This window comes from Pleurodeles waltl, chromosome 1_2, assembly GCF_031143425.1.
Source record: "Pleurodeles waltl isolate 20211129_DDA chromosome 1_2, aPleWal1.hap1.20221129, whole genome shotgun sequence".
Classification (NCBI taxonomy): domain Eukaryota; kingdom Metazoa; phylum Chordata; class Amphibia; order Caudata; family Salamandridae; genus Pleurodeles; species Pleurodeles waltl.
This window is the reverse complement of record NC_090437.1, coordinates 290,786,248-290,811,598: the sequence shown is the minus strand read 5'-3', so window position 1 is coordinate 290,811,598 and position 25,351 is coordinate 290,786,248. Positions and strand designations below refer to the sequence as shown.

Sequence of the window (25,351 nt, the reverse complement as noted above, 5' to 3'; positions counted from 1 at the left end):
GGAAGTGGGCTCTAACAGGCCCAAACTTCCTGCAAAAACGGGTCCAAAAACAAAAAAGGACCTCTGGCGAAAAAGTGTACCCCAACAGCCCTCAGGGGAGCGTCAACAAGGTAAAGAGACTGCCCACTAAAATGTTTAGCTAAAAAGTGAAAAACACGTTAAAATAAAATGTCTTAAAAACCGGCCCCTCGGTATTTTAGAAAATGAGTGTACACAGATTCAGTTCAACAGTAATTATAATCGTTAAAATGCAGCAAGTATTATAAAAAATTAATGGAATTAATGAAAACGGCATTAAAAACACGGACACGCGCTCACCTCAATCTGCGCGGCCGTGTTGCTGCCCTCATTTATCCCCCCTTATCAGAAGAGGCAGATCAACTAGACCGCTAACCGCGGTCCCTGCCGGGAAACAGGAAGTGGGCTCTAACAGGCCCAAACTTCCTGCAAAAACGGGTCCAAAAACTAAAAAGGACCTCCGGCGAAAAAGTGTACCCCAACAGCCCTCAGGGGAGCGTCAACAAGGTAAAGAGACTGCCCACTAAAATGTTTAGCTAAAAAGTGAAAAACACGTTAAAATAAAATGGCTTAAAAACCGGCCCCTCGGTATTTTAGAAAATGAGTGTACACAGATTCAGTTCAACAGTAATTATAATCGTTAAAATGCAGCAAGTATTATAAAAAAATAATGGAATTAATGAAAACGGCATTAAAAACACGGACCCGCGCTCACCTCAATCCGCGCGGCCGTGTTGCTGCCCTCATTTATCCCCCCTTATCAGAAGAGTCAGATCAACTAGACCGCTAACCGCGGTCCCTGCCGGGAAACAGGAAGTGGGCTCTAACAGGCCCAAACTTCCTGCAAAAACGGGTCCAAAAACTAAAAAGGACATTCGGCGAAAAAGTGTACCCCAACAGCCCTCAGGGGAGCGTCAACAAGGTAAAGAGACTGCCCACTAAAATGTTTAGCTAAAAAGTGAAAAACACGTTAAAATAAAATGTCTTAAAAACCGGCCCCTCAGTATTTTAGAAAATGAGTGTACACAGATTCAGTTCAACAGTAATTATAATCGTTAAAATGCAGCAAGTATTATAAAAAACTAATGGAATTAATGAAAACGGCATTAAAAACACGGACACGCGCTCACCTCAATCTGCGCGGCCGTGTTGCTGCCCTCATTTATCCCCCCTTATCAGAAGAGGCAGATCAACTAGACCGCTAACCGCGGTCCCTGCCGGGAAACAGGAAGTGGGCTCTAACAGGCCCAAACTTCCTGCAAAAACGGGTCCAAAAACTAAAAAGGACCTCCGGCGAAAAAGTGTACCCCAACAGCCCTCAGGGGAGCGTCAACAAGGTAAAGAGACTGCCCACTAAAATGTTTAGCTAAAAAGTGAAAAACACGTTAAAATAAAATGGCTTAAAAACCGGCCCCTCGGTATTTTAGAAAATGAGTGTACACAGATTCAGTTCAACAGTAATTATAATCGTTAAAATGCAGCAAGTATTATAAAAAAATAATGGAATTAATGAAAACGGCATTAAAAACACGGACCCGCGCTCACCTCAATCCGCGCGGCCGTGTTGCTGCCCTCATTTATCCCCCCTTATCAGAAGAGTCAGATCAACTAGACCGCTAACCGCGGTCCCTGCCGGGAAACAGGAAGTGGGCTCTAACAGGCCCAAACTTCCTGCAAAAACGGGTCCAAAAACTAAAAAGGACATTCGGCGAAAAAGTGTACCCCAACAGCCCTCAGGGGAGCGTCAACAAGGTAAAGAGACTGCCCACTAAAATGTTTAGCTAAAAAGTGAAAAACACGTTAAAATAAAATGTCTTAAAAACCGGCCCCTCAGTATTTTAGAAAATGAGTGTACACAGATTCAGTTCAACAGTAATTATAATCGTTAAAATGCAGCAAGTATTATAAAAAACTAATGGAATTAATGAAAACGGCATTAAAAACACGGACACGCGCTCACCTCAATCTGCGCGGCCGTGTTGCTGCCCTCATTTATCCCCCCTTATCAGAAGAGGCAGATCAACTAGACCGCTAACCGCGGTTCCTGCCGGGAAACAGGAAGTGGGCTCTAACAGGCCCAAACTTCCTGCAAAAACGGGTTCAAAAACTAAAAAGGACCTCCGGCGAAAAAGTGTACCCCAACAGCCCTCAGGGGAGCGTCAACAAGGTAAAGAGACTGCCCACTAAAATGTTTAGCTAAAAAGTGAAAAACACGTTAAAATAAAATGTCTTAAAAACCGGCCCCTCGGTATTTTAGAAAATGAGTGTACACAGATTCAGTTCAACAGTAATTATAATCGTTAAAATGCAGCAAGTATTATAAAAAATTAATGGAATTAATGAAAACGGCATTAAAAACACGGACACGCGCTCACCTCAATCTGCGCGGCCGTGTTGCTGCTCTCATTTATCCCCCCTTATCAGAAGAGGCAGATCAACTAGACCGCTAACCGCGGTCCCTGCCGGTAAACAGGAAGTGGGCTCTAACAGGCCCAAACTTCCTGCAAAAACAGGTCCAAAAACTAAAAAGGACCTCCAGCGAAAAAGTGTACCCCAACAGCCCTCAGGGGAGCGTCAACAAGGTAAAGAGACTGCCCACTAAAATGTTTAGCTAAAAAGTGAAAAACACGTTAAAATAAAATGTCTTAATAACCGGCCCCTCGGTATTTTAGAAAATGAGTGTACACAGATTCAGCTCAACAGTAATTATAATCGTTAAAATGCAGCAAGTATTATCAAAAATTCATGGAATTAATGAAAACGGCATTAAAAACACAGACACACGCTCACCTAAATATAGCAGCCGCATTATCCCAGAACAGCAGCAGATACAAAGAGAAGTGAGAAGAACAAAACATAGTTGACAGAGAAATAAGTCCTTGGAAAACCAGCGAGCTCTAAACAAAATCAGAAACTTGTTTTTGAAAACTATCTTTGAGGGCAATAAGAAAAAAAAAACACTATAAAATTGACACAGTAGAGAATGCTCCCTAAGAGCTCTTTAGAATCCTAAAAATCATTGCAGATATAAGTACTCATAAAACCATCTTAAAGTAATCTCAGGGATAATGTAACACCATGCAAGATTATTTCCACAGCCACATCCTGTCTATCACAGCTAAAATCAATGACCTACAAGAGTCTATTCAGGCTGAGAGAAACCTGGGTGTCAGAAAAACCTAAGTTTGTAATCCAAATGAAACAGGAGCAATGTATGCTTTTACACCTCTCAGAACACATTGCCAACAATACAGGAAGTGATATGCTGGTTAGATGTAGACCCGGAGAAAGGAGAAAACGAATACTGAATATCATCACTCTGCTTGATCACACAGCTGGGCACTGTCTTCCCCTGGAGCACCATTAATATATAAATACAAGAAGAAGCCTTTAGTGATGTTATCAATATTGCCGTATCACCTGATTTCTACTATGGTACATGATGTACCTTTAAACTAGATCAGGATTTCCAACTCTGCATGTGTTGATGAAATTCTGAGGTTCATATTATATGAACATGGTCTGAAATTTTGATTATGTTCAATGACATAGGTTCATAAGCTCAACACCAGATGAGTATCAAAAGAAAGTTTATCAAAGCCTGTGAAGAGCTGAGGGACCTTTTAATCCCCATGTAGAATTAACAAGATTCACAAATTATGAGTTCATAATCCTCAGATGATAGCTCTTGAAATAGTGTTTGGAAATATAAATTCATATCTGCAAGCTAAATAGTTTCCTGAACTACATTTCAAAATCTAATTCAACCTTTTGTTGACTTTCAATGATAACACAAAGGTAAACTTACAATTTTGTGTAAGTTTACTATTGTTTTGGTATTCACAAACTATGAGATTAATTTTAATAGTAGTAATTTTACAACTGCTGAGACTCTGCAGTTGGGGCAGAGAACTTAGCACATACAAAGATAAGATATGTGCCGAGTCTAAACCATTGAATCAGAAACTCTCCTGGGTTCCTGCCAATGTGGCTAGCGGACAAGTAGAAGCAACAAGTCAGATCTGATCAGACCTGTGTATAACATCCTGGTTAAAGAAGATTCTGCTGGTTATCTCTGAATCATCAATTGAAAGTTTCCAATCCTTTCAGAATAATACAATAGTCAAGATGATAGTGGGTAATGCTTCATGTGCCCCAGGAAGACTCACTTTGAAAAACCTTATGGCCCCTTTCTCTCCTCTATATTGTCCAGTATCTATGTACATCTGCTACTTGATCTGCTTGGCTCCCAGAATGTATATTTTATTAAATATGTTAATGACACACAGGTGGTGTTCAAACCATCCAACAGAGAAAGTGATGATTAATGAAAACGACACCAAGGTAATCAGCATCATCCAGAAATGGATGAACCCCAGCATCGTAGGCCTCAAGAATTGTGATTGCTCAGTATCTGGAAGGAACTTGAATCGAGGGCCTTCTCCCACCTGAGGGCTTTCTCCCGCCTTTAACATAGGGATATGTCTACTAGTACTGAAGAAAAGGTTAAATCTCTGGGGGTAAAATTAATGACAGAATGTCTCAAAAACCACAAATTAATTCTGTAATTTCATCCACTAGCCACCATCTGCTGCTGCTCAGATGCTGTAAACCACTCTGGAGGAAAAACATAGAGCCACTATTGGTAAGACAATAGTATTTTGTAAGACTTTTACAGTGCCCTATCCTTAGGCACATCAAAAGTCAATATTTAAAAAAACATCAAGGTTCTACTGCATACCGCTGTCATGGCAGGAAAGGACATTCCACCCTGACATCACATTAGTGTTGTGAGAAGAGCTTGGACTGGTTCCCTGTGGAGCACAGCATTCGATTTAACACACTTACACTGACACAAAAGTAAAATATGGTTCCATAGTGCGGGTGTTCACTTCACTTCCATTTCATTTCTTTTTTCTCCTCTAGAGTAATTGATGATGACAGTGCACCAGTCTCCAAAAAACAATATCCTTACTAGCCTTTGCTAAATCAGGGAGCAGATGCAGAATTCTGGAAAGCCTGTTGTCTGTGAGGATCAGTTCTAGAGATTCGCTAATCCCAAGCACCACTCCCTGGTAAATGGTGCCACATATATAGCCACAGGTCCAAAATGGCAACTTTGAGATTTCTAGTCTTTGGACTAACATTAGTCCTCCTAAAGTTCTGACCTTTCCGTGTAAGGTTTAGGTTGCCAAGAGCATACAGACAAAGTCACCCACAGCTTGGTTATTGATGGACTAGGATAAAGATGTTGCCTGAGACAATGGTGATGCATATTAGCTACTTTTGATACACTCATGCACCAGCTTTTGGTTATCCCATGTTGATCAGATCATAACCGATCAGTGTTTGTTGCCCAAATGAAGCGAACATTTTTCTCCTCCCTTTTGCATTTCTTTCCTGAAGGGGCCAGGAATTGAGCTTTGACACAGTCCCCATCACAAGAATAGTAGTAAAGTCAGCTGAAGAATAATTGATGTTCCACAAGAGGTTTGCTTCCTGGTGGAAAGGGAAACACCTCCTTCTTTATTGGGTGTAGTGAAAGGAAATTCTCTACCAATGAAAATAAATCCTGGTTGTTAAAAGAGAAAAACAAGTTAAATGTGTTCATCTACATATCAACAAGTTTAGAAGAGGAGTAATCATGAAAATGTGTTCATTTTTTATGAAGTATCTACTAATCTACTTAAGTCCAGCAGTGAACGTTTTTATAAAGTTTTATAAATGACCCTATTGTTATTTAGCAACAAATGATTTGTAATATTTACTTGTGGCGGTTTATCTCCTAAAATGACCCTTTTTGTAAAGCAATAATAATCTGGCCAGTCTTTCTCTTTCACATTGTTGAAATCGTCTCCTCTTTTGTTGTCACACATTGTTAGGAATAGCATCACCATTTTAAAATTGAACGCATAAGCGCTCTGAACTATTGTAATCTCTGTGGGCTCTAGTTCATGGGCTTGCCTGTGCAGATGAATGATGTGAAATAAGTCCTCTTGCATGGCTTCTTCTTTTAAAGACTGTTTTGGTGGAAACCAAACTGTTTTGTGCACTTTCCTGCACTTAATGTATTTCTTATATATGTATGTGTATATTTTATTTATTTGTAGTTTTACATAGTGTTGGGCCTGGCCTTCTCTGAAGGGTCACCCCCAAACATTTCGCCTTCCCCCCACCTTATTTGCTAAATTTGTTTTTTGTTGACCTGACTCTGTGCACTTTACTATTGCAGACCAGTGCTAAAATGCTTGTGCTCACTTTCCTAAACCATGGTTACGTTGCTTTATACCCAATTGGCATGTTTAATTTGCTTATAGGGCCTTTGTAGAGTGGCATACTATATACCCATGGCCTGCAAATTAAATTCTACCAGTGTGCACTTAAAACATGTCCCAAGCCTGCCACTTTTGCCTGAATGCAGTTTTAAAATGCCATGTTGGCTTGGCAATAATACAGCCTTGATGGCCCAAAGGACAGGGTACCTTGTAATTGAAAGTTTGGACATTAATTTTTTTTTAGTTTTACATGTCCTGGTAGTGAACATTTCCCAAACTCATTTTCACTACTGTGAGACCTACCCCTCCCATGGTATAACATTGGGGAATCCTTATTTTATTTAATAAACTGCAATTTCCAGTTACCCCATCTAATGATAAATTCTGTTTTGATGACAATTTTGAAAATGTCACTTTTGAAAAGATGTTTTTTTCTGCCCTTAGCCCTTCTGTACCTGCAGCCTGTTTTGGGTCACATGACTGGGTGTAACTGACAGACTTTGTGAGTTCCTTACAGACAGTCACACAACAGCGGGATTAGCTGTGCCTCCACAGGCCATCTACTGGCAAGATGGGGCAGGAGGGCGAAGCTGAGCGCAGCCCAATTTGCAATTAAATAGGGAGTGTTCTGCCTTCACACAATGGACCTATCACCTCTACATTATCACTACAGCCAGTTCGGACCCAAGGCAGGCAAGTCAGGAAATTCCATCCACCTCAAAGCCACTACCTAGACGCTTCTCCACCCTTCCAGAAATAGGGCACCAGGATGTAAAAATAGGGCCTCAGATACCAACTCTTCAGTGCACTTGTGGACCTGTGGATACTCTGCTAGGAAGAAGGACTGTTGTGCTGCTGAAAGGACTGCCACTCTGCAGGACTGCCACTCTGAAAGACTGCTGCCCTAATGTGCTGACCTGCTGCCCTCTTACCTGTGTGAGGAGTTGGCCTGCATCTCTTGAATCCAGCCTCAGGGACACAAGGGGCTTCCAAAAATCTATCACCTACACCTGGACTCTATCATCTGTGAGTCTACACTGCCAAGTCGTGCCATCCCAGTCCTGATCCCTTGGAATTGGCCTTAAGGTACCATGCCTATCCTCTGTGGACCCAGCAAAACTGATGCATCTCCTCTGGTGTGCGGGACAACTTCAAACAGAACCAACGCATTGCACTGCTGTGTCGGTTGAAATCATCACAAAGCCCTGCATTGTCTTTGCAACTTCTTCAGAAGCACTGCTGTGCGATGCTTCCTCCACTCAGACCCTCCCATCTCTCATGGATGGCAGCCTCAGTGATGATGCCAGAATCTGCATTGCAGCCTCGCAGCTCCTTGGAACCGACGCATCGCCTCGACTGCATGACGCATCCTCGATCCCGGACTTTGCACCGCAAGCCCTCATCGCAAGAACCTTGACAATGATGCAGGTCCTCACACCACAGCCTCGTCGCACTTCTGAACCAATGCATCGCTTTGGCAGCGCGAAGCATCTTTGATGCCGATCCTTGCAATGCTGCACAAGCCAGGATTTAAGGTCCTTTGTTCAGCTAGCCTAACTGTAAGGAAATGCCTCCTTGGCATGGTTACCCCCTGACTTTTTGCCTTTGCTGATGCTATGTTTTGATTTGAAAGTGTGCTGAGGCCTGCTAACCAGGCCCCAGCACCAGTGTTCTTTCCCTAACCTGTACTTTTGTTTTACACAATTGGCACACCCTGGCATCCAGGTAAGCCCCTTGTAACTGTTACCCTTGGTACCAAGGGCCCTGATGCCAGGGAAGGTCTCTAAGGGCTACAGCATATCTTATGCCAACCTGGGGACCCCTCACTCAGCACAGACACACTGCTTGCCAGCTTGTGTGTGCTGGTCAGGACAAAACGAGTAAGTCGACATGGCACTCCCCTCAGGGTGCCATGCCAACCTCACACTGCCTATGCAGTATAGATAAGTCACCCCTCTAGCAGGCCTTACAGCCCTAAGGCAGGGTGCACTATACATAGGTGAGGGCACCAGTGCATGAGCACTGTGCCCCTACAGTGTCTAAGCAAAACTTTAGACATTGTAAGTGCAGGGTAGCCATAAGAGTATATGGTCTGGGAGTCTGTCAAACACGAACTCCACAGCACCATAATGGCTACACTGAAAACTGGGAAGTTTGGTATCAAACTTCTCAGCACAATAAATGCACACTGATGCCAGTGTACATTTTATTGTGAAATACACCCCAGAGGGCACCTTAGAGGTGCCCCCTGAAACCTTAACCAACTACTCGTGTAGGCTGACTGGTTTTAGCAGCCTGCCACACTCGAGACATGTTGCTGGCCACATGGGGAGAGTGCCTTTGTCACTCTGTGGCCAGTAACAAAGCCTGCACTGGGTGGAGATGCTATCACCTCCCCCAGGCAGGAGCTGTAACACCTGGCGGTGAGCCTCAAAGGCTCACCCCCTTTGTTCCAGAACCACAGGGCACTCCAGCTAGTGGGGTTGCCCGCCCCCTCCTGCCACGGCCCCACTTTTGGCGGCAAGGCCGGAGGAATTAATGAGAAAAACAAGGAGGAGTCACTGGCCAGTCAGGACAGCCCCTAAGGTGTCCTGAGCTGAAGTGACTCTAACTTTTAGAAATCCTCCATCTTGCAGATGGAGGATTCCCCCAATAGGGATAGGAATGTGTCCCCCTCCCCTTGGGAGGAGGCACAAAGAGGGTGTACCCACCCTCAGGGCTAGTAGCCATTGGCTACTAACCCCCCCAGACCTAAACACGCCCTTAAATTTAGTATTTAAGGGCTTCCCTGAACCTAAGAATTTAGATTCCTGCAACTTACAGAAGAAGAGGACTGCTGAGCTGAAAAACCCTGCAGAGAAGAAGAAGACACCAACTGCTTTGGCCCCAGCCCTACCGGCCTGTCTCCCTCCTTCAGAAGAAACCTGCTCCAGCGATGCTTTCCCTGGGACCAGCGACCTCTGAATCCTCAGAGGACTGCCCTGCTTCCAAGAGACCAAGAAACTCCCGAGAACAGCGGCTCTGTTCAACAAAGACTGCAACTTTGTATCCAGAGGAGCAGATTTAAAGACCCCTGCAATCCCCGCAAGAAGCGTGAGACTTGCAACACTGCACCCAGCGACCCCGACTCGACTGGTGGAGAACCAACACCTCAGGGAGGACCCTCCGGCGACTCCGAGACCGTGAGTAACCAAAGTTGTCCCCCCTGATCCCCCCTGATCCCCCACAGCGACGCCTGCAGAGGGAATCCCGAGGCTCCCCCTGACCGCGACTGCCTGACTCTGAAATTCTGACGCCTGGAAAAGACCCTGCACCCGCAGCCCCCAGGACCTGAAGGATCGGAACTCCAGTGCAGGAGTGACCCCCAGGAGGCCCTCTCCCTTGCCCAGGTGGTGGCTACCCCGAGGAGCCCCTCCCTTGCCTGCCTGCACCGCTGAAGAGACCCCTTGGTCTCCCATTGAAATCCATTGGAAACCCGACGCTTGTTTGCACACTGCACCCGCCCCCGCGCTGCTGAGGGTGTACTTTCTGTGTGGACTTGTGTCCCCCCCGGTGCCCTACAAAACCCCCCTGGTCTGCCCTCCGAAGACGCGGGTACTTACCTGTTGGCAGACTGGAACCGGGGCACCCCCTTCTCTCCATTGAAGCCTATGCGTTTTGGGCAACACTTTGAACTCTGCACCTGACCGGCCCTGAGCTGCTGGTGTGGTGACTTTGGGGTTGCTCTGAACCCCCAACGGTGGGCTACCTTGGACCCCAATTTGAACCCCGTAGGTGGTTTACTTACCTGCAAGAACTAACATTACTTTACCTCCCCCAGGAACTGTGAAAATTGCAGTGTGTCCACTTTTAAAACAGCTAAATGTGTTTTATGTAAAAAGTATATATGCTATTGTGATTGTTCAACGTTCCTAGAGTACTTACCTGCAATACCTTTCAAATGAGATATTACATGTAGAATTTGAACCTGTGGTTCTTAAAATAAACTAAGAAAAGATATTTTTCTATAACAAAAACCTATTGGCCTGGAATTGTTTCTGAGTGTGTGTTCCTCATTTATTGCCTGTGTGTATGTACAACAAATGCTTAACACTACTCCTTTGATAAGCCTACTGCTCAACCACACTACCACAAAATAGAGCATTAGTATTATCTCTTTTTGCCACTATCTTACCTCTAAGGGGAACCCTTGGACACTGTGCATACTATTCCTTACTTTGAAATAGTGCATACAGAGCCAACTTCCTACACTAACTGTGTCCCTATTGCTGGCCTGTCCCCCATTGTGGTCAGCTTGAACATGTGACTTTATCCCAGTCTGGCACGACTAGATATTCACGGTTGACCCTTTGTGCTTTTTGGCACTTTTTTCCCCCAAATCTGTAAAATTGCATATTTCTGGTTTTACTGTTTGGATTTTTGTCATTTTGGTGTTATTTTATTTATTAAAAATTACTCTGTCTGATCTGGTGTAGGATCCTTTTCGCGAGGTGTTTTACATTTTATTAGTGTTTGAAGTGTTGCATAAATACTTTACACATTTCCTCAAAGGTAAGCCTGACTGCTCTGTGCCAAGCTACCAGAGGGTTGAGCACTGGTTAATTTAGGTTTTATTTGTGCCTCACCCTGACAAGGATTGTAGTTGCTGCTTGACCAGGGTTCATACCCCAGTCAACCAACAACCCCATTTCTTATACTGGTGGCAGCTGTGGTATTTAGAATTGTGTAACCATACAGTAATTTAGGTTACACTACCAAACCATAAATAACTCAAGATCAATTCAAAATTCTCCTTAGTTTTCTGGTTGATTGTTTTTCCCTTTTTCTAAATTTAATTTCCCTACCTCTTTGTCTTATATCATAGAAGTGGGGAAGTTCAATGGGGATAACTTCAGCAGAGCTGAGCTGCAGAAACTCTATAAGGAGAGGTAGCTAGGTGCAGGAAAGAAGGCCACAAAGTTGGACTTTAAGATGGCTCTCTGGGTCTATATGGAAGTTACTAGGATGTAATTACAGCTTGAGGACTGTGAGGATGAGATCCTAATATGGAAGATTTGGATGAAGAGGCAATTGACTTGGGAATGGAGGATGACATGGCTGGGTGCCCTGATCAAAAGCTCCCAGAGGAGGGAGTACTTTACCTACTGAGAGGGAATCCAGCATGAGGGTAGGCAGCAGTGTGTCTTCTAGGATCCTGTCAGTGGAAGAGCTGGCAGACAGGAAAGTGAGCAGGGAGTTCAGGCACCAAATGGCCAAACTGAAAATAGAGGATAAGAAAGCTGAAAGGGCCTTGGCAGAAAGGGAATGCTGCTGGAGCATGAGAAGAGGCTGGAAGAACTAGACATCAAAGCAAGACAAGGCTCACAATCCAGCAATGGTGGCAGCATACCAACATTGTCTCCTGGAGAAGCGAGGGTCAGCATATCACAGGAGCTGGTGCCTATCTACGAGGTGGGAGATGATCTAGACAAGTTGTTTGCTGCACATGAAGTTGCTCTCAGGGTACACAAGGTCCAGGAGGGGTACAGAGGGGGTAACCTGTGGAAACACGTGCCCAGAGTGGAGAGGAGTACTCTCCTGACACTACAAGCAGAGGCTTATATCCTCATGAAAGCACTACTTGCTGCTAAGTTTTGGGCTGACCCCTCAGAATTACCATTAGAGGTTCAGGTACAGCCACAGACTCCCAAACCAGTCCTGTGTGGACTGCCTAGATTACGTCAGCAAGGCACTAAAGGGCTGGGTGAAGGGCAGAAAGGTGGATTATCTTACTGGGATGTACAACCTAATTTTGAGGGTGCATATGCTCAACATTTGTTTTACAGAGTTGCACCAGCACCTGGTAGATAGCAAGCTGACTGACCCCAGGAAGCTTGCTGAGAAGGTGTATCTCTGGGTCACCAACACGGTGTCCAAAAAGGTATGCGGGGTGACCAAAAGAAGGGTAATTCAGGTTCTCCCAGCAAAAGGAGGGGGAGGTCAAGAGAGATATAGACAAGCCTCAGGCTAAGGGGGAAGGAAACAGTTTCCATACCCCTTCTAAGAAGAAGGAGGGAGGTTCTGGACAACGGTGGTCCAGAATGCCCCATTTCAAACTCAGCTGCTTTGATTGTTCTCAGCTAGTACACAAGCAGAGGAACTCTGTCTGTCCAAAGAAACCACAGGGCCTAAGGTGTAAGTAGCTCCATGTTACAGGAGGTAGATCATGCTCAGAACACCCTTAGTTGATGGGTGAACTCAGAGGATAGACTGATGATCCCTGAGCGTAGAAGTCGTCACCTCCACCAGGTCAAGGTGAATGGAGTCCCTGTCACTGCTCCAAAGGACACCGGGACCAGCCAGACAATGGTAGTGAAAAGGCTGGTTTCCCCAGAGCAGTACACTAGTAAGGTGTGTAGGGTAACTCAAGCACAAAGGTAGGATTTTATCCACCCCATGGCCCTGGTATCCCTGGAGTGCGGTGGGTGGGGAGGTGACCCAGAGAAGGGTCATAGTTAGTTAATGGAAGCCCATTGATTGGATTCTGGGGAATGAGCTGCCAACCTTAATAGAAGAGCTAGGAGTGGTGGCTGTCCAGGGCTGACAGCTCAGATATCTGGGCATACCACTCCCAAAAGGAGGGTACCGAGGCCCAGATGGAGGGGCAGTAGGCTGAAACACTCACCTCTCACTCCTGTTTAGTCTCAGGGTTCAGATCCTGGTCTGAGTGACCAGTCTCAGTCTACCACCCCTGGACTGATGGGAAGGAGAGAGGAGATAGCATGCCTGACTCCGGGGCTGCGGAGGACCTTGTATGGCCAGGGTCCTGGCTGTTGAAACTGACAGCTGTCAGTGGGCTCTTTTGGTTGCTGGTGTTATGGGCAGAGTATTCATTGCGTTGGGGACAGACGTCTAATCCCAGGGGTACAATGGGCTACATCAGTTTGTTGGCTATGGTGGTACTGTTTGTCACCTGGGATGCATCTGTGAGCAAATTAAGGGTCGGTGCTACACAGATTGGGTCCACAGGTGAGGAGAAGGGTTCCCTATGGGTCGGTTCAGTGGATTAAGAGAGTTTAGACAGGGGGATCCAACTAAATTCAGAGAGGCATAGACCTGGAACAGGCCTCTGCAGTAGAGGATCCGTCCATGTTCCATCACCTAAACAGAGAAGCCCATCAAGGTACTGATTGGTCTCTCATGGCTTCAGGCTTGTGGGGTGGTCCTGTTGTACCTGGCCCTATCTGGAGGGTGACCCCCCTAACTATTTGCCTTGATCCCTCCATTTTTTACTGAATCAGTTTTTGTTGGCCTTATGACTCAGTGCTCACTCCCATAAAACATGGTTAAATTATTTTATACCCAATTGGCATATTTAATTTATTTATAAGTCCCTTGTAGAGTGGTATACTATATACCAAGACCCTGTAAATTATACGCTACCAGTAGTCCTGCAGCACTCATTATGCCACCCACGTAAGTAACAGATAAAACATGCCTCAGGCCTGCCACTGCAGGCTGAATACAGTTTTAAACAACCATGCCAACTTGGCAATGAAAGCCCCATGTGAAGCCTTAAACTCCCTTTTTATTACACACAGGTCACCCCTAAAGTAGACCATAGGTAGCCCACAGGGCAGGGTGCCTTGTAATTGAAAAGTTGGACATGAACTTTTTAGTTTTACATGTCCTTGCGGTGGAATACTACTAAATATGCTTTTTACTACTGTGAGGCCTACCCCTCCTATAGGATAACATTGAGGATTCCTTATCACTTTTCAGAAGGTGTAATTTTTAATGGGAGCAGGTAGCTATTTCATGTTTGATGACTTTTGAACTGTAATGAAAAGCTTATCTAATGGTAAAGTCATGTTTCTGATTATAATTTTGAAAATGTAAATTTTAGAAACTTGTCATTTTTCTGCCATTAGCCTTTCTTTGCCTGTAGCTTTTCTTGGGTCTCATGACTGGGTAGAAATGACTGTTAGATTTTCTGAATTCCTCCAAGACAGTCACACAATAGAGGGATTAGGTGTGCCTCAATGGGCCATCTTTTGGCAGGATGGGGCGAGAGATCAAAGCTGAGCACAGCCCCATTTGCAACTACATATGGAGTGCTCTGCCTTCACACAAAGCACCTATCACCTCTACATTGTCACTGCAGCCAGCTTAGAGCCAGTGCAGGAGAGTCAAGGAACTCCATGCATTTCAAAGCCACTGTCTAGAAGTTTCTCCCACCTTCCAGAGGGAGGGCACCAGGGTGTAAAAATAGGCCCTCAGACACCAGCTCTTCAGTACACTTCTGGACCTATGGATACTCTGCCTGGACAAAAGGACTGCTGTGCTGCTGAAAGGACTGCCACTCTGCTGGACTGCTGCTGAGAAGGACTGCTGCCCTGCTGTGGTGATTTGCTGTCTTTTTTCCTAGTGAGAAGGATTTGGCCTGCATCTCTTGAACCCAGAACCATAGAGTGCCTCCAACGGCTAGTTGGCTGGCCTCCTGATCTGAAGTCTCAGGGACACAACAGACTTCCAACAACCTTGCACCTGGACTCTGCCATCTGGGGATCTACTCTGTCCAGTGGTGCCACTTTAGCCCTGGACCCTTGAAAGTGGGCTTACTGTGCTCTGCCAGCCTCTGTAGACCCAGCAGAATTGACACATCTCCTCTGCTGTGCGGCAAAACCTTGGGCAGAACCAACACATTGCCCGTGCTGCATGGGTCAGAACTATCCCAAAGAACTGCATCACCTCCATAGCTTTTTCAGTACCGACACTGCACGACACATCCTCAGCGCAGGCCCTTATATCTCTTATTGACAGCAGCCTTGATGACGATGCCAGACTCCGCATCAGAGCCTCGCAATTGCTTGAAACCAATGCATAACCTCAACTGTGCAGCACATCCTCAACGCTAGACTTCATTTCGCAAGCCCTTTTCTCTGGATCCTCAAGGCCGATGCAGGACCTCACATTGGAGCCTTGACGCACCTCAGAATTGACACATCACTTCAACTGCATGACGCATCTTTGACGCCGTTTCTGGAAATGCTCCACAAACCAGGATTTAAGGTACTTTGTTCAGCGGGTGTAAGTGGGTCCCTGTAGCCGGCCTATGCTCCATCGAGGTCTGCCTGAACTTGTGACTTTGTTCTGGTTCGGCACAACCAGATATTTACAGCTGGTGCTTTATGCGTTTTTCCCTAAAAATTTAAGATTCCATATCTCTGGTTTTACTGATTAGATTTTTGTTGTTTTGGTCTTGTTTTATTTATTATTACTCTGTTTGTCTAATCTAGTGTGGGATCCTTTTCATGTGGTGTTGTTTGCTTTATTAGTGTTTGAAGTGTTGCACAAATGCTTTATACATTGCCCCGATGTTAAGCCTAGCTGCTCTGTGCTAAGCTACCAGAGGGTTGAGCACTGATTAATTTAGGGTTGGCTTGTGCCTCACCCTGACAAGGACTGTGGTTGTTGCTTGACCAGGACTCACACCCCAGTCATCTAACATCCCCATTTCTTACACATAGCATTTTCGACGAACAGATTGCATCAGAGCTCTTTACAATAAGCATTCAGACAAATTATAATGGCAGAATACTTTACAATGAGCAACGGGAGGTAATAAAAACAGCAAAATACTAATAAAGTGCTACTAAACAGCAAGGTCCTTTACAGTATGCCATGGGAGGTATAGCACCACCAGGTACTAGCAGGTGAGATGAGCTTGGACAACACGGTTAAGCAGCTGGCTGGGAACATAAAGGAGTAGTTCAGTGGTTATCTGCAGACTGGCAACCATTTTAAGTTCATTTTGAAAGTTTCTGGAAAAGGATCTATGTGAATCTGTGGTCAGATTGAGTTGCAGACTCTGGGAGCATTTCCCAAAAAGGATCAGGAGAAAGTTTTGTGCGTTTTAAATCTTGGTGGTTCAAGGATCAGGAATTCTGAACTTATGAAGGAGAGGCTGCCCCAGGTAGGACACATTTTTATGCAAGATATTTCAGTGTTCTGCAGTGCAGAACTTTGTTTATGATACAGGATAGCTTCTATTGGGAGCCCGTTTAGTGGTATGATGTGGACAAAATGACTTTTAGGGACTAGTTGTGCTGTTGAGTTCAGAGTGACTTTCATAGGTGCCAGATGAGTTTTGGGGATATCTGTAAGTAATATGTATCCATAGTCCAACCCAGAGTTGACGACAGTTGTACGATGTCTTTAAAGTCTTGTTCCGGAAAGAATAGTTTGATGGTTTTGAGGAGCTTGAGCTGTTATTGAGCATTTCTAGGGGAGGTGTTTAAATGGGATTTCAGGCTTGGTTTCTTGTCAAGAGTGATTCCAAGTGATTTGGTGCAATCAATGATTTTGTGTTACAGTTTACAACATTGAGAGAAATAAGCCAGTCTTGTACCAGATGTGGGCTTTGAGGGGGGAGATGAGGAGGAATCATTTCTTCAGCATGTTTAGCTTTCGGTGGTTGAGAAAGCCAGGATTGAAATTTCTTTAGGGTTTGGTCCAGTAAGCGTATGTCATCAAGTGAGGAGGTTTTCAGGTACATTTATATGATGTCAGTGTAAGGGTGGTAAGAGACGTTAGACTGATTAAGATTAGTAGTCAGAGGTTTACTGTGAAGGTTGAAGAGGGTGGAAGAGGCTATGGACCCTTGTGGGACCCCACCGATTATTGCGGCAGGATTAGATAGATATCTTCTCAGCTTGATTAGCTGATAGAAGTTCTCAATTTAGCAGTGGAACCAATTTAACACAATACCGCTAATTCCCATTCTATTTTTGAGTGTAAGATGCAGGATGGTGTGGTTGTCTGTATCAGACACCACCAATAGGTCAAGGAGTACTAGAAGGCATGAGTCTCTTTTGTTAAGGAGATGGAGGACTCTGTACACAATCTTTAGCAAGGCTATTCCAGTACTACACCTAGGTCTAAAGTTTGATTGAAAGCTGGAGTAAGCTGTGGTCTTTAATTAATTGCTTCAGTTGGCAGATACAACTTTCCAGCATGTTTTCTAGAAAGGTAGCTAGTAAATGTTCAGAATGTGTTTTGGTCTTCTGGATTTGCATTAGGTTTTTTCAGATGTGGGGGTAACCTGTGCCATTTTCAAACAATCACGAACTCCACAGAGTGTGAAAGAGGAGTTGATTAGTTGAGTCCAGTTTAGGGTATTTTGGGTGTTGACTGATGTAATTAGTATGTATGTGATCATATCAGCTGAGTGGGAAGCTGATTCTTTGTTCATTTTAATTAACTTCAAATTGCTGAGCAACCTGAACACTATCCAGTTAGCATTGTTTTTACAGTATATCATAAAGTATGGTCATCCATCAGACAGAAGGGGAGTTACTAGTCGATCCTTCTGATCTTCTCTGAGAAGAATTGGTCCCGTTTTTTGCACTTTTCTCTCGAGGAATTGTGTTCTTTTGAATTATTAGACCTGTTTGAAGTTTGATGATGTCTAACTGTTTTGTAGATGGTTTCTAGCCTGGTTCAACTGTGTGCTGAAGAATGAGGTATTTGCATCACAGATTTGTTTTGTGTTGTCTTCTTGATTGATGAAGTGAGAGGAGGGTCTTAGCCGACACGTTTTATCTCCATCTACATTCCTGTAGTCATAGTTGTCTTCTAGTATTATTTAGCTCCAGAAAAAATCATTGATATGAGTTCTTTATTTTTTGCTTCATGAGCTTGGCAAGAGTCATCTCTTCCATTAGGCTTGCCGTGATACTATGGTAATAAGTGTTCAGTTGAGTTGCTGAGTAATCTTGGGTTGGAATCAGTAGATGAGCATTGATTTCCACAGTGAGGCTTTGTGGGTTCATGTGCCTTGTGTCTCTGTTTGATTGTTTAGGCCTAACCATTTGGACTTTTGACTTCTAACTGAGGACAAGGAAGAATGGATGGGCCTGTGGTCAGACCACTCGACAAAGTGTATAGAGTTGATTTCCAATCAAAAGGTTGAGTTTGGCTCCCTTAATGTGTGCCATTCACTGCAGAGTAATTGTTGTTTACAAAGGTATTCTGTTGAATTACCAGGGATCTGTTTGATTCTTCCAGTGTAGGCTGACTTCACCTACAAAGATGTCCTTTAAAGTGAGGGCTTGGCTTGAAATGAATTCCGTTAATTCTTTGATGAAAATGTGGTTGTCTCCTGGGGGTTGTAGATTATGGTAAATCTTGTAGGGGTTAAATTCAATGCCCAACATCCAAGGATAAGAATGAGAGGAGATGCATATAATTTTGAGACTCCTGAGTTCAGCATGCTTTCCGTAGATGGCAGTACCTCCCCTACTCGGTTGACCTTCCCTGCCCTAGCATAGGATGACCAATTCAGGAGAAACCAGATGGGCAGTTAGTGGTGATGTGTGTTCAGTAAACCTAGCTGTGAACAGGAATTTGGTGTCAGAGTTGTAGGTAAAGACATAGTTTTGGTTGGTAGAATTGAGTCGAGTAGCTAAGGTGAGATTTTTTGCCTGTTGATTTCAATTACCTGAATACTGGATAAACTCTGTTATGGGGTGATGGTGCTCTCAGGTTATAACATTTAAGTAAACTGTCAATTTAGTTGTCTTAGAGGTTATTGTACGCTTTTTTTGGGTGATGTGCTCTGTTGAATTTAAGCACAGATAGTCAAAGGGGGTTCAGCTATGAAGAGTAAAAGAAGAGAGCTGCTGTTCTTCTTTCAGTAGATACAGCTTTGGTGGTTTTTAAGTCAGCAGACACTGGGTGGATGATAGTAAGTAGTGAAGTTAGTTTAGTCCAGATGTTATCAATGGTTGACTGAATGTGATCTGGGATCTTGTGCCAGGCCATATAAGCTGACTTAGGTGTCAATGGAGTAGTGTGTGGGGAGTGAGAGTTTATCTTAAATCTAGCTGAGGGATTTCTTATGTCGTTGGTGGTAATTGGGTTGTGAAACAATAGGAGAGAGCAAGGGTTTGATTTGCTGCAGTGGTTTATACTGTGACTGTGTGTCATAATAGTGGCCTTATAGGTTGGGTAGGAGGTCATTGGCGGTGGTAGTTGTACAAACCCAATAGGGTCAGGGATTGTGAATGAAGCAGACTTGCAGGAAGTATGTGAGGTGATTGCAAAGATTGCAGGGGAAGGAATGAGTGGGTTGTGGTAGTGTTTGGAGATGGAGGGCTAGTAAGTGGGCTGAAGTAAGACGTTTAAGTAATGGAGGAGCCACTTAAGTGGGTGGGTTTGTGGCCCCAGCAGTTGTTGAAGTGCCCCATTCGCGGTGGATTGAAGTGGGGTCTGTGCCCTAGATTGATGATTACATTTAGGAATGGTATTTTTGATGTCAGGATAGTTGACAAACTACAAGTCAAACTTTTTTAGATTAATGCCTGGCGATATGGATCATTATGCTGCGGTTGTACTAATATTATCTGAATATTCACATTGTAGATATATTACAGCTAGGTCACAAAGGCATGAAAGCGTCCATAAAAGAGGACACAATGAATACTCCTACACATACTCCTGAATGCCTTTGTGAAGCAGCCCCAGTCTTCTCGGGTTTCCACTTTTCTTTTTCATAAGTCTGATAAGCAGTGCTTTAAGTGGGCCGGTTCTCACTGGTACTAAGCACCGGCACTTTTCAGTTTTCACCCTCTGAGTACCAGAACTTCTCCTTCGCAAAGGAGAGTACCGGTACTCGGAGAAACAGTGAGAACGTGAGTGCGACATTCCACAGTCACGTATCAGTGTTGTTCAAAGCTGAGCTGCTGAACCATCAGCAGCTCATTTGCATTGTCAGGGCCCCCTGCAGTTCAGACAGCTTTCATCATAAGGTGATTCACAGTGCAGGGTCCAATGTGCAGTTAATCCCATTGTACATGTGCGATGCAGGGCCAGTTTCCTGTCCCATGTGATACAGACATTAAATCCAACGTGTGAAATGCAGATCTAAGTGGTTTTTGCCACACAGTAGAGTTTGGAAGGCAAGAGACAGGGTGAAAAAAACATTCCAGTTTTGTGTGAGCACAATTTTACAAGGGCACATAATGAATCTGCATTTAGTTTTCCTCAGCGCCCCTTAAGAGAGGGAGAGAAATATGCGAGAGAAGAGAATGAGAAGAGAAAGATAAAAAGTGTGGAGAGTGAAGACAGGGAGAGCAAGAGATTTTGATATAACCAAATTCCATCAACACCCAATAAGGCATGATTTAATCAAACAGTAACTCTCTGTGAAATATCAATTAAGCTCCCTTCCAGCACCATTCTTTTATTTTCAGATATTTCAAATGTTATAAATGTGATGCACTTGCGCCCAAAGTAAGCCACAGTCATGCTTTAAATTGGTTCTGCTGCAGCATGGTGCATTTCATTCTGCATCCATCCCTAGTGTTTTCTAAAAGGATTTTTTGCACTATAACCAGGGCCACTGGAACTATGCTGCAGGTGAGGACCAAATTATGCGGCAGAAATGACTAAATTACGCAGCAAGAAAAGACAATTTAGGAGGCCTAATGGGGCACATTTTATGATAGTATTACTACACTATATTTTCATTTTTACTTATAGTAACACTGTATGGGAAAGGATTTCACCTTCTTAGCACCTGTTTACTACCCTGATATAGCAATAAGAAACTCAAAGATGATCAGCAAACCTTTGCAAAGGGCCTTCAACTGCACAGGAGCATTTGTCACCATGTTTTAGCAACTTTTGAACCATTTAAGCTGGAAACAATTATTTTGGGTATAAAATGCAGTTTATGCAGCAGATAATGGTTTATGTGACAAATGCATCAATTCCATTACTATGCGGCAAATGCCTGAGCTGCAGAATTACATAATTTCAGTGTCCCTGAAAATAGGATTACAAACCAGTGCCCTGAAATGCATGTGCTGGGTGTTTTACTGCTGTGACAAGGCTAATACTGTTTGCCACTGATTGTCTGGCAGGTTTTTCTGATATATGTTATGTATGAATGTCAGTCGAGTTTTTCATGTGCACATTTATACCAATCGAAAGGAGATGGAGATAGAAAGGAGAAGAGAAACAATCTGGAGATGAGGTGAAAGGGAGGAACAGGAATGCGGATAAGTGTTGGAGAAGGTGAGAAGGGAAGGTACTAAAGAAACAGAAAGAGACAGATGAGAAAAAGTGATAAAAGAAAGAATGAGGGGTAAAGAGAAGCAATATTAAGTAGAAGACAGAAGGATTCAGACAGAGAGTCAGAGAAACATAATTAGAGAAAGGAGGATGTAAGGGACTGATGGGAAGGATGAGAGAGGAAAAGGAAGAATGAGGGAAAAGGAGATGGGAAACCTGCAGGTTTTTTTTATTTAAAAATGAATTAAAATGCATCACTTTATGGGGCTTCCACTTGGCACAAACATTCATTGAAATATTATTTGTCCTCTTACAAAGTTACATGCTAAAACTGAGGAAAAATGAAACAATTATGTCTATTCATGTTAAATATTCAAAGGAGGCTCTTGGGCCCTTTAAATACAAATAAAAGCACACAGGAGGAACTGTGAATACAATTTCAACTTTGCCAGGAAGTCAATTGGTTTGCAACATAATACGATAAATAAATAAATAACTAAATAAAGAAATAAAGAAATAAATAAAAAAAATACATAAATCATCAATGATTATTTTCTTAGTCGCCACATGGAGTTCCACAACCTTTATTTTTTGTTCTGTAAATACTTTACATCAATGTGCATCATTATTTCGTAACATTTAAACCGACAACTAATAAACATTATTATTGAATTCAAGAGAATTACAAGAAGCTCTTTAAAGGAAGCACCAAAGCTGAATAAACAGTAACAATCTAGATGAGGAGAGACAAAATCTGTCAACAAGAACGGGATCATGGTATGTTCTTGTCTAGGTTTCTTTCTCATACTGCAAACAGTATCCATTTTAGTGGATAAGTGAAAATTCAAAAGTTGCTCAGATGCCATAAGTGCAGAAACAATCTGCACACATTTGAAATTTGTAACACCTTGCTAAATGTATCCTTTTGCACATGCAAAAATAATAATACAGATAGTAGAAATGTTTCTGTATCCTCAAGCACAATTGTGCACTGAGAAAGTCTTAATTTTGTTAATATGCCCTTTCCTCTTAGCCCCGCCCCTAGCTCCACCCCCAAACTCCGCCCAAAACCCCACCCTCAGACTATGGCTTAATTTGGTGAGTACCTGCACTTATTTTTTTCCCATTTAAAGCACTGCTGATGAGTGACAGTCTGGCTTACACGTTTCAGAAATGGAACTTGAACTTTAATGTAAAATGTCAGATGAAGTCAATGTGTCAGCTCATGCTGCTCGTTGTGGTGAAATATGGTTAAATCTCTTGTTCCGATAATAGTGTCCGCGCGACTTGGCTTTTTTCAGACAAGCGTTAAAAGTTACTCTTTTCTAATGTAAAAGTGAAACGTTCCTAGTGAAGCTGATAGTAAGTAATTAATTCTAAAAGTTCTTCACCTTACTACAGGTCCTGGAGCATATAATATTTTCGACTTGGGTGTTGCACACGAAAGCCTTAAAAAAGCTTACCAAGAAAGCTGCCAGAAAGGAGCGTTTGGTTCTTCAGCTGCTCGCGCGCTGGCTGTCTCAAAAAGTGAAGCTGTTTGGACTCCTGGTCCTGCCGACTATCGGGTAGGTTACAAATGAGCTTGTTACAGGTTTGCAAGATTACACGAGCTGTTAGTTTATTATTGGTTATTCCGATGGGTAGCAAGGGGACGTTGCAATTGAATGCTTCGTTTACTTACCAATAATAGCGTTACTCTGAATTCTTCTCCTGCCGTGATGACTTGCACAGTGAGGCCCTCGTGCCTCCAATCACAATCCTCCCAACGCATAAAATTCCCTCCCCACTGTAGAGTCCAGCTGGACTCATTCTAGTCTTTCTGCCAGCCACTCTGCTGAGGGCTGGTCTTACTTGTGTAACCTACACCCACCCAACACAGGCGTCACCAGTAAGGTGACCCTGCCAATAAAAGGGGCCGGGCGCACGTGCCTGAGGCCAGTTCAGTACCACCCTACCACTGTGTCTGCGTCACCTCATTTACGAGCATGAGGGCCTAGGGCCCCACATTACATTGGCGACGAGTGGGATCTGCAACCCCACGTGGTTGCAGACATGAACCTAATCGGTGGAAGAAAGAGGAGAAGTGAGGCCGTGCAGTTCCAGCCCCATCGGTAGGAAAAAGGGTGTGAGTGCTGCTGATCAGCGCGTCCCGCAGCACTGCCAAAACGGCTGCGGGCACCGAAAATAAAGCGCTACGAAGCGCGCCGAGCTGTTTTCCCCAGCCCAAGAAAAAAATGCCCTGAGGCCGCACCCCCCCCCCCCAAGAGTCGGATGCAGCGCGGCCCGCAGCGTGAGAGAAAGCTGCTGGGTCCGCGCGGTATGTGGGGGAAATGGCGCTGTCGCGCGCCCTGAGAAAACAAAAGAAAATGCCAAATTCTGGCCAGTGCGGGTAGCCCCCAAGAAAAAAAAAGAACGCGGTCCGCAGCGTGTCCCATGCTGCTGCGGCCGCGCACGTGAAAAACATGGTGCGATTGGGCACCAAGAGTGAAGAAAACGACCGGGGGCCGTTTCCCCCTTTTCCTTTTAAAGTGGCGCTGTTGCGCGCCCTGCGCTGTGAGGAGGAGTTGCCAAAGTGTGGTTAAAGTGGTGCAGACGCACCGAAAGTAAAGTGAAATGCTCGGTGCAGACACGCACCGAATACAGCCTGAAATATGAGGTGCAGACACGCACCAAACTAATTTGAAATTACATGGTGCAGGCACGCACCAAGTACATGAAAACTGCCAGGGCCGCACCCCCACCTCCAACAAATGAAGAAAGGTGTTCACACGCACCTAGATAGAAAGAGAAAAACAAGCGGTGCCCGGAGCCCCCACACCCCCCCTCACTGACGTTGGAGCCCTCTACACGCCTCTTCAAACGAGGCTGTGCAGGTTGGGAAAAAAAAAAAGTGGACAGAAAGAAAAACAAACAGAAAAGGGAGAGAAGATAGAAAAGAAATTAAGTTGCACTTACCTGCAGCCCCCACCAGCATGACGAGGTCCTCCCAGCAGCATGCCCTCCTCACCGGCCGGCATCTGTTCAAACAAACGAGGCCGGTAACAGGAAAGACTGTCTTTCAAGCGAGAAAACAAAGTGCACTACTGGCATCCAGTGGCCAATGTTGGTATTGCACCCTATTTCTGTTTTAAAGGTAAAAGAAGCTTGGATGAAGGCAAGTTTACAGCAGCACCTTCAGAAAGTGACTGCTCCAAACCAAGAGTGCGCCCGTAGACAGAAACGGCGCAGAAGACGGAAACGGCGAAGAAGAAGGAAGCAACGCTGCAAAAGAGAAAGAGAAGATTGCAGCTGTCCCAGCCAAGCTGCAACCGTGAGAAACGGACGCAAGTGCCACGTGAGGTATGAAGAGAGCGCGCATGGTCTGCGCAGCCCCTGGCGGCCATCCGCCGCCACCGCCGAAAGAACGCCACATGCCCCAGCAGTGATGGACATCACAGCAGGACAAGAAAGGGACATGCCAGGCGTTGCCACAGGACGCCCAGAAAAAAAAAGAGACTGACACGTGCGCATCGTGCACAGAGAGCTGCGCCAGAGAATGTGACGACATGGGTAAAGTCCGTGAAGATGGAGAGAGTACCCGAGAGCGTGACATAACGCACGGGAAAAGAGGCCATGTCAGCTGGCCGCACAACGACGGAAGATGGCCACTGTTGGCCCATCAGTGAGCAGGTAATCTGAACTGACCGACCCTGCCAGAGCAGATGGCAGGAGTGAGCGCCTCAACAGCGCAGTCTCGAGGCACAAGAATGGCGCCCTCGAGTGAAGAGAAGGAGGAAGAGAGCAGGGACCCTCCTGCCAGAGAGAGGTCCACCAAGAGGATCCGGGAACGGACCAGACCGGGAGAGGTCTGCCTGAAGAGCAGATCATGTCCTACCCTCAGGACTCAGCCTGTGAGAGGTTGCGACCGAGCAAGATGCACCAGTGATAGGTCCATGTGACGCAGCATGAGACCTGTGGCACAGCGCCACGTCAAGGACAAAGAGGAAGATGTACCAGCAGAG

At 44.7% G+C, this 25,351-nt stretch overlaps 1 protein-coding gene across 1 annotated transcript in view; it reads left to right on the top strand.

The window, feature by feature from the left end:
* The window catches only part of STPG2 (sperm tail PG-rich repeat containing 2), a 2,086,618-nt gene that overhangs the window by 645,232 nt on the left and 1,416,035 nt on the right, over positions 1-25,351 (top strand). The window contains exon 9 of the mRNA XM_069238264.1: positions 22,752-22,915. Coding sequence (XP_069094365.1) covers positions 22,752-22,915 — 164 coding nt within the window. The remainder of the gene's footprint in view (positions 1-22,751; positions 22,916-25,351) is intronic.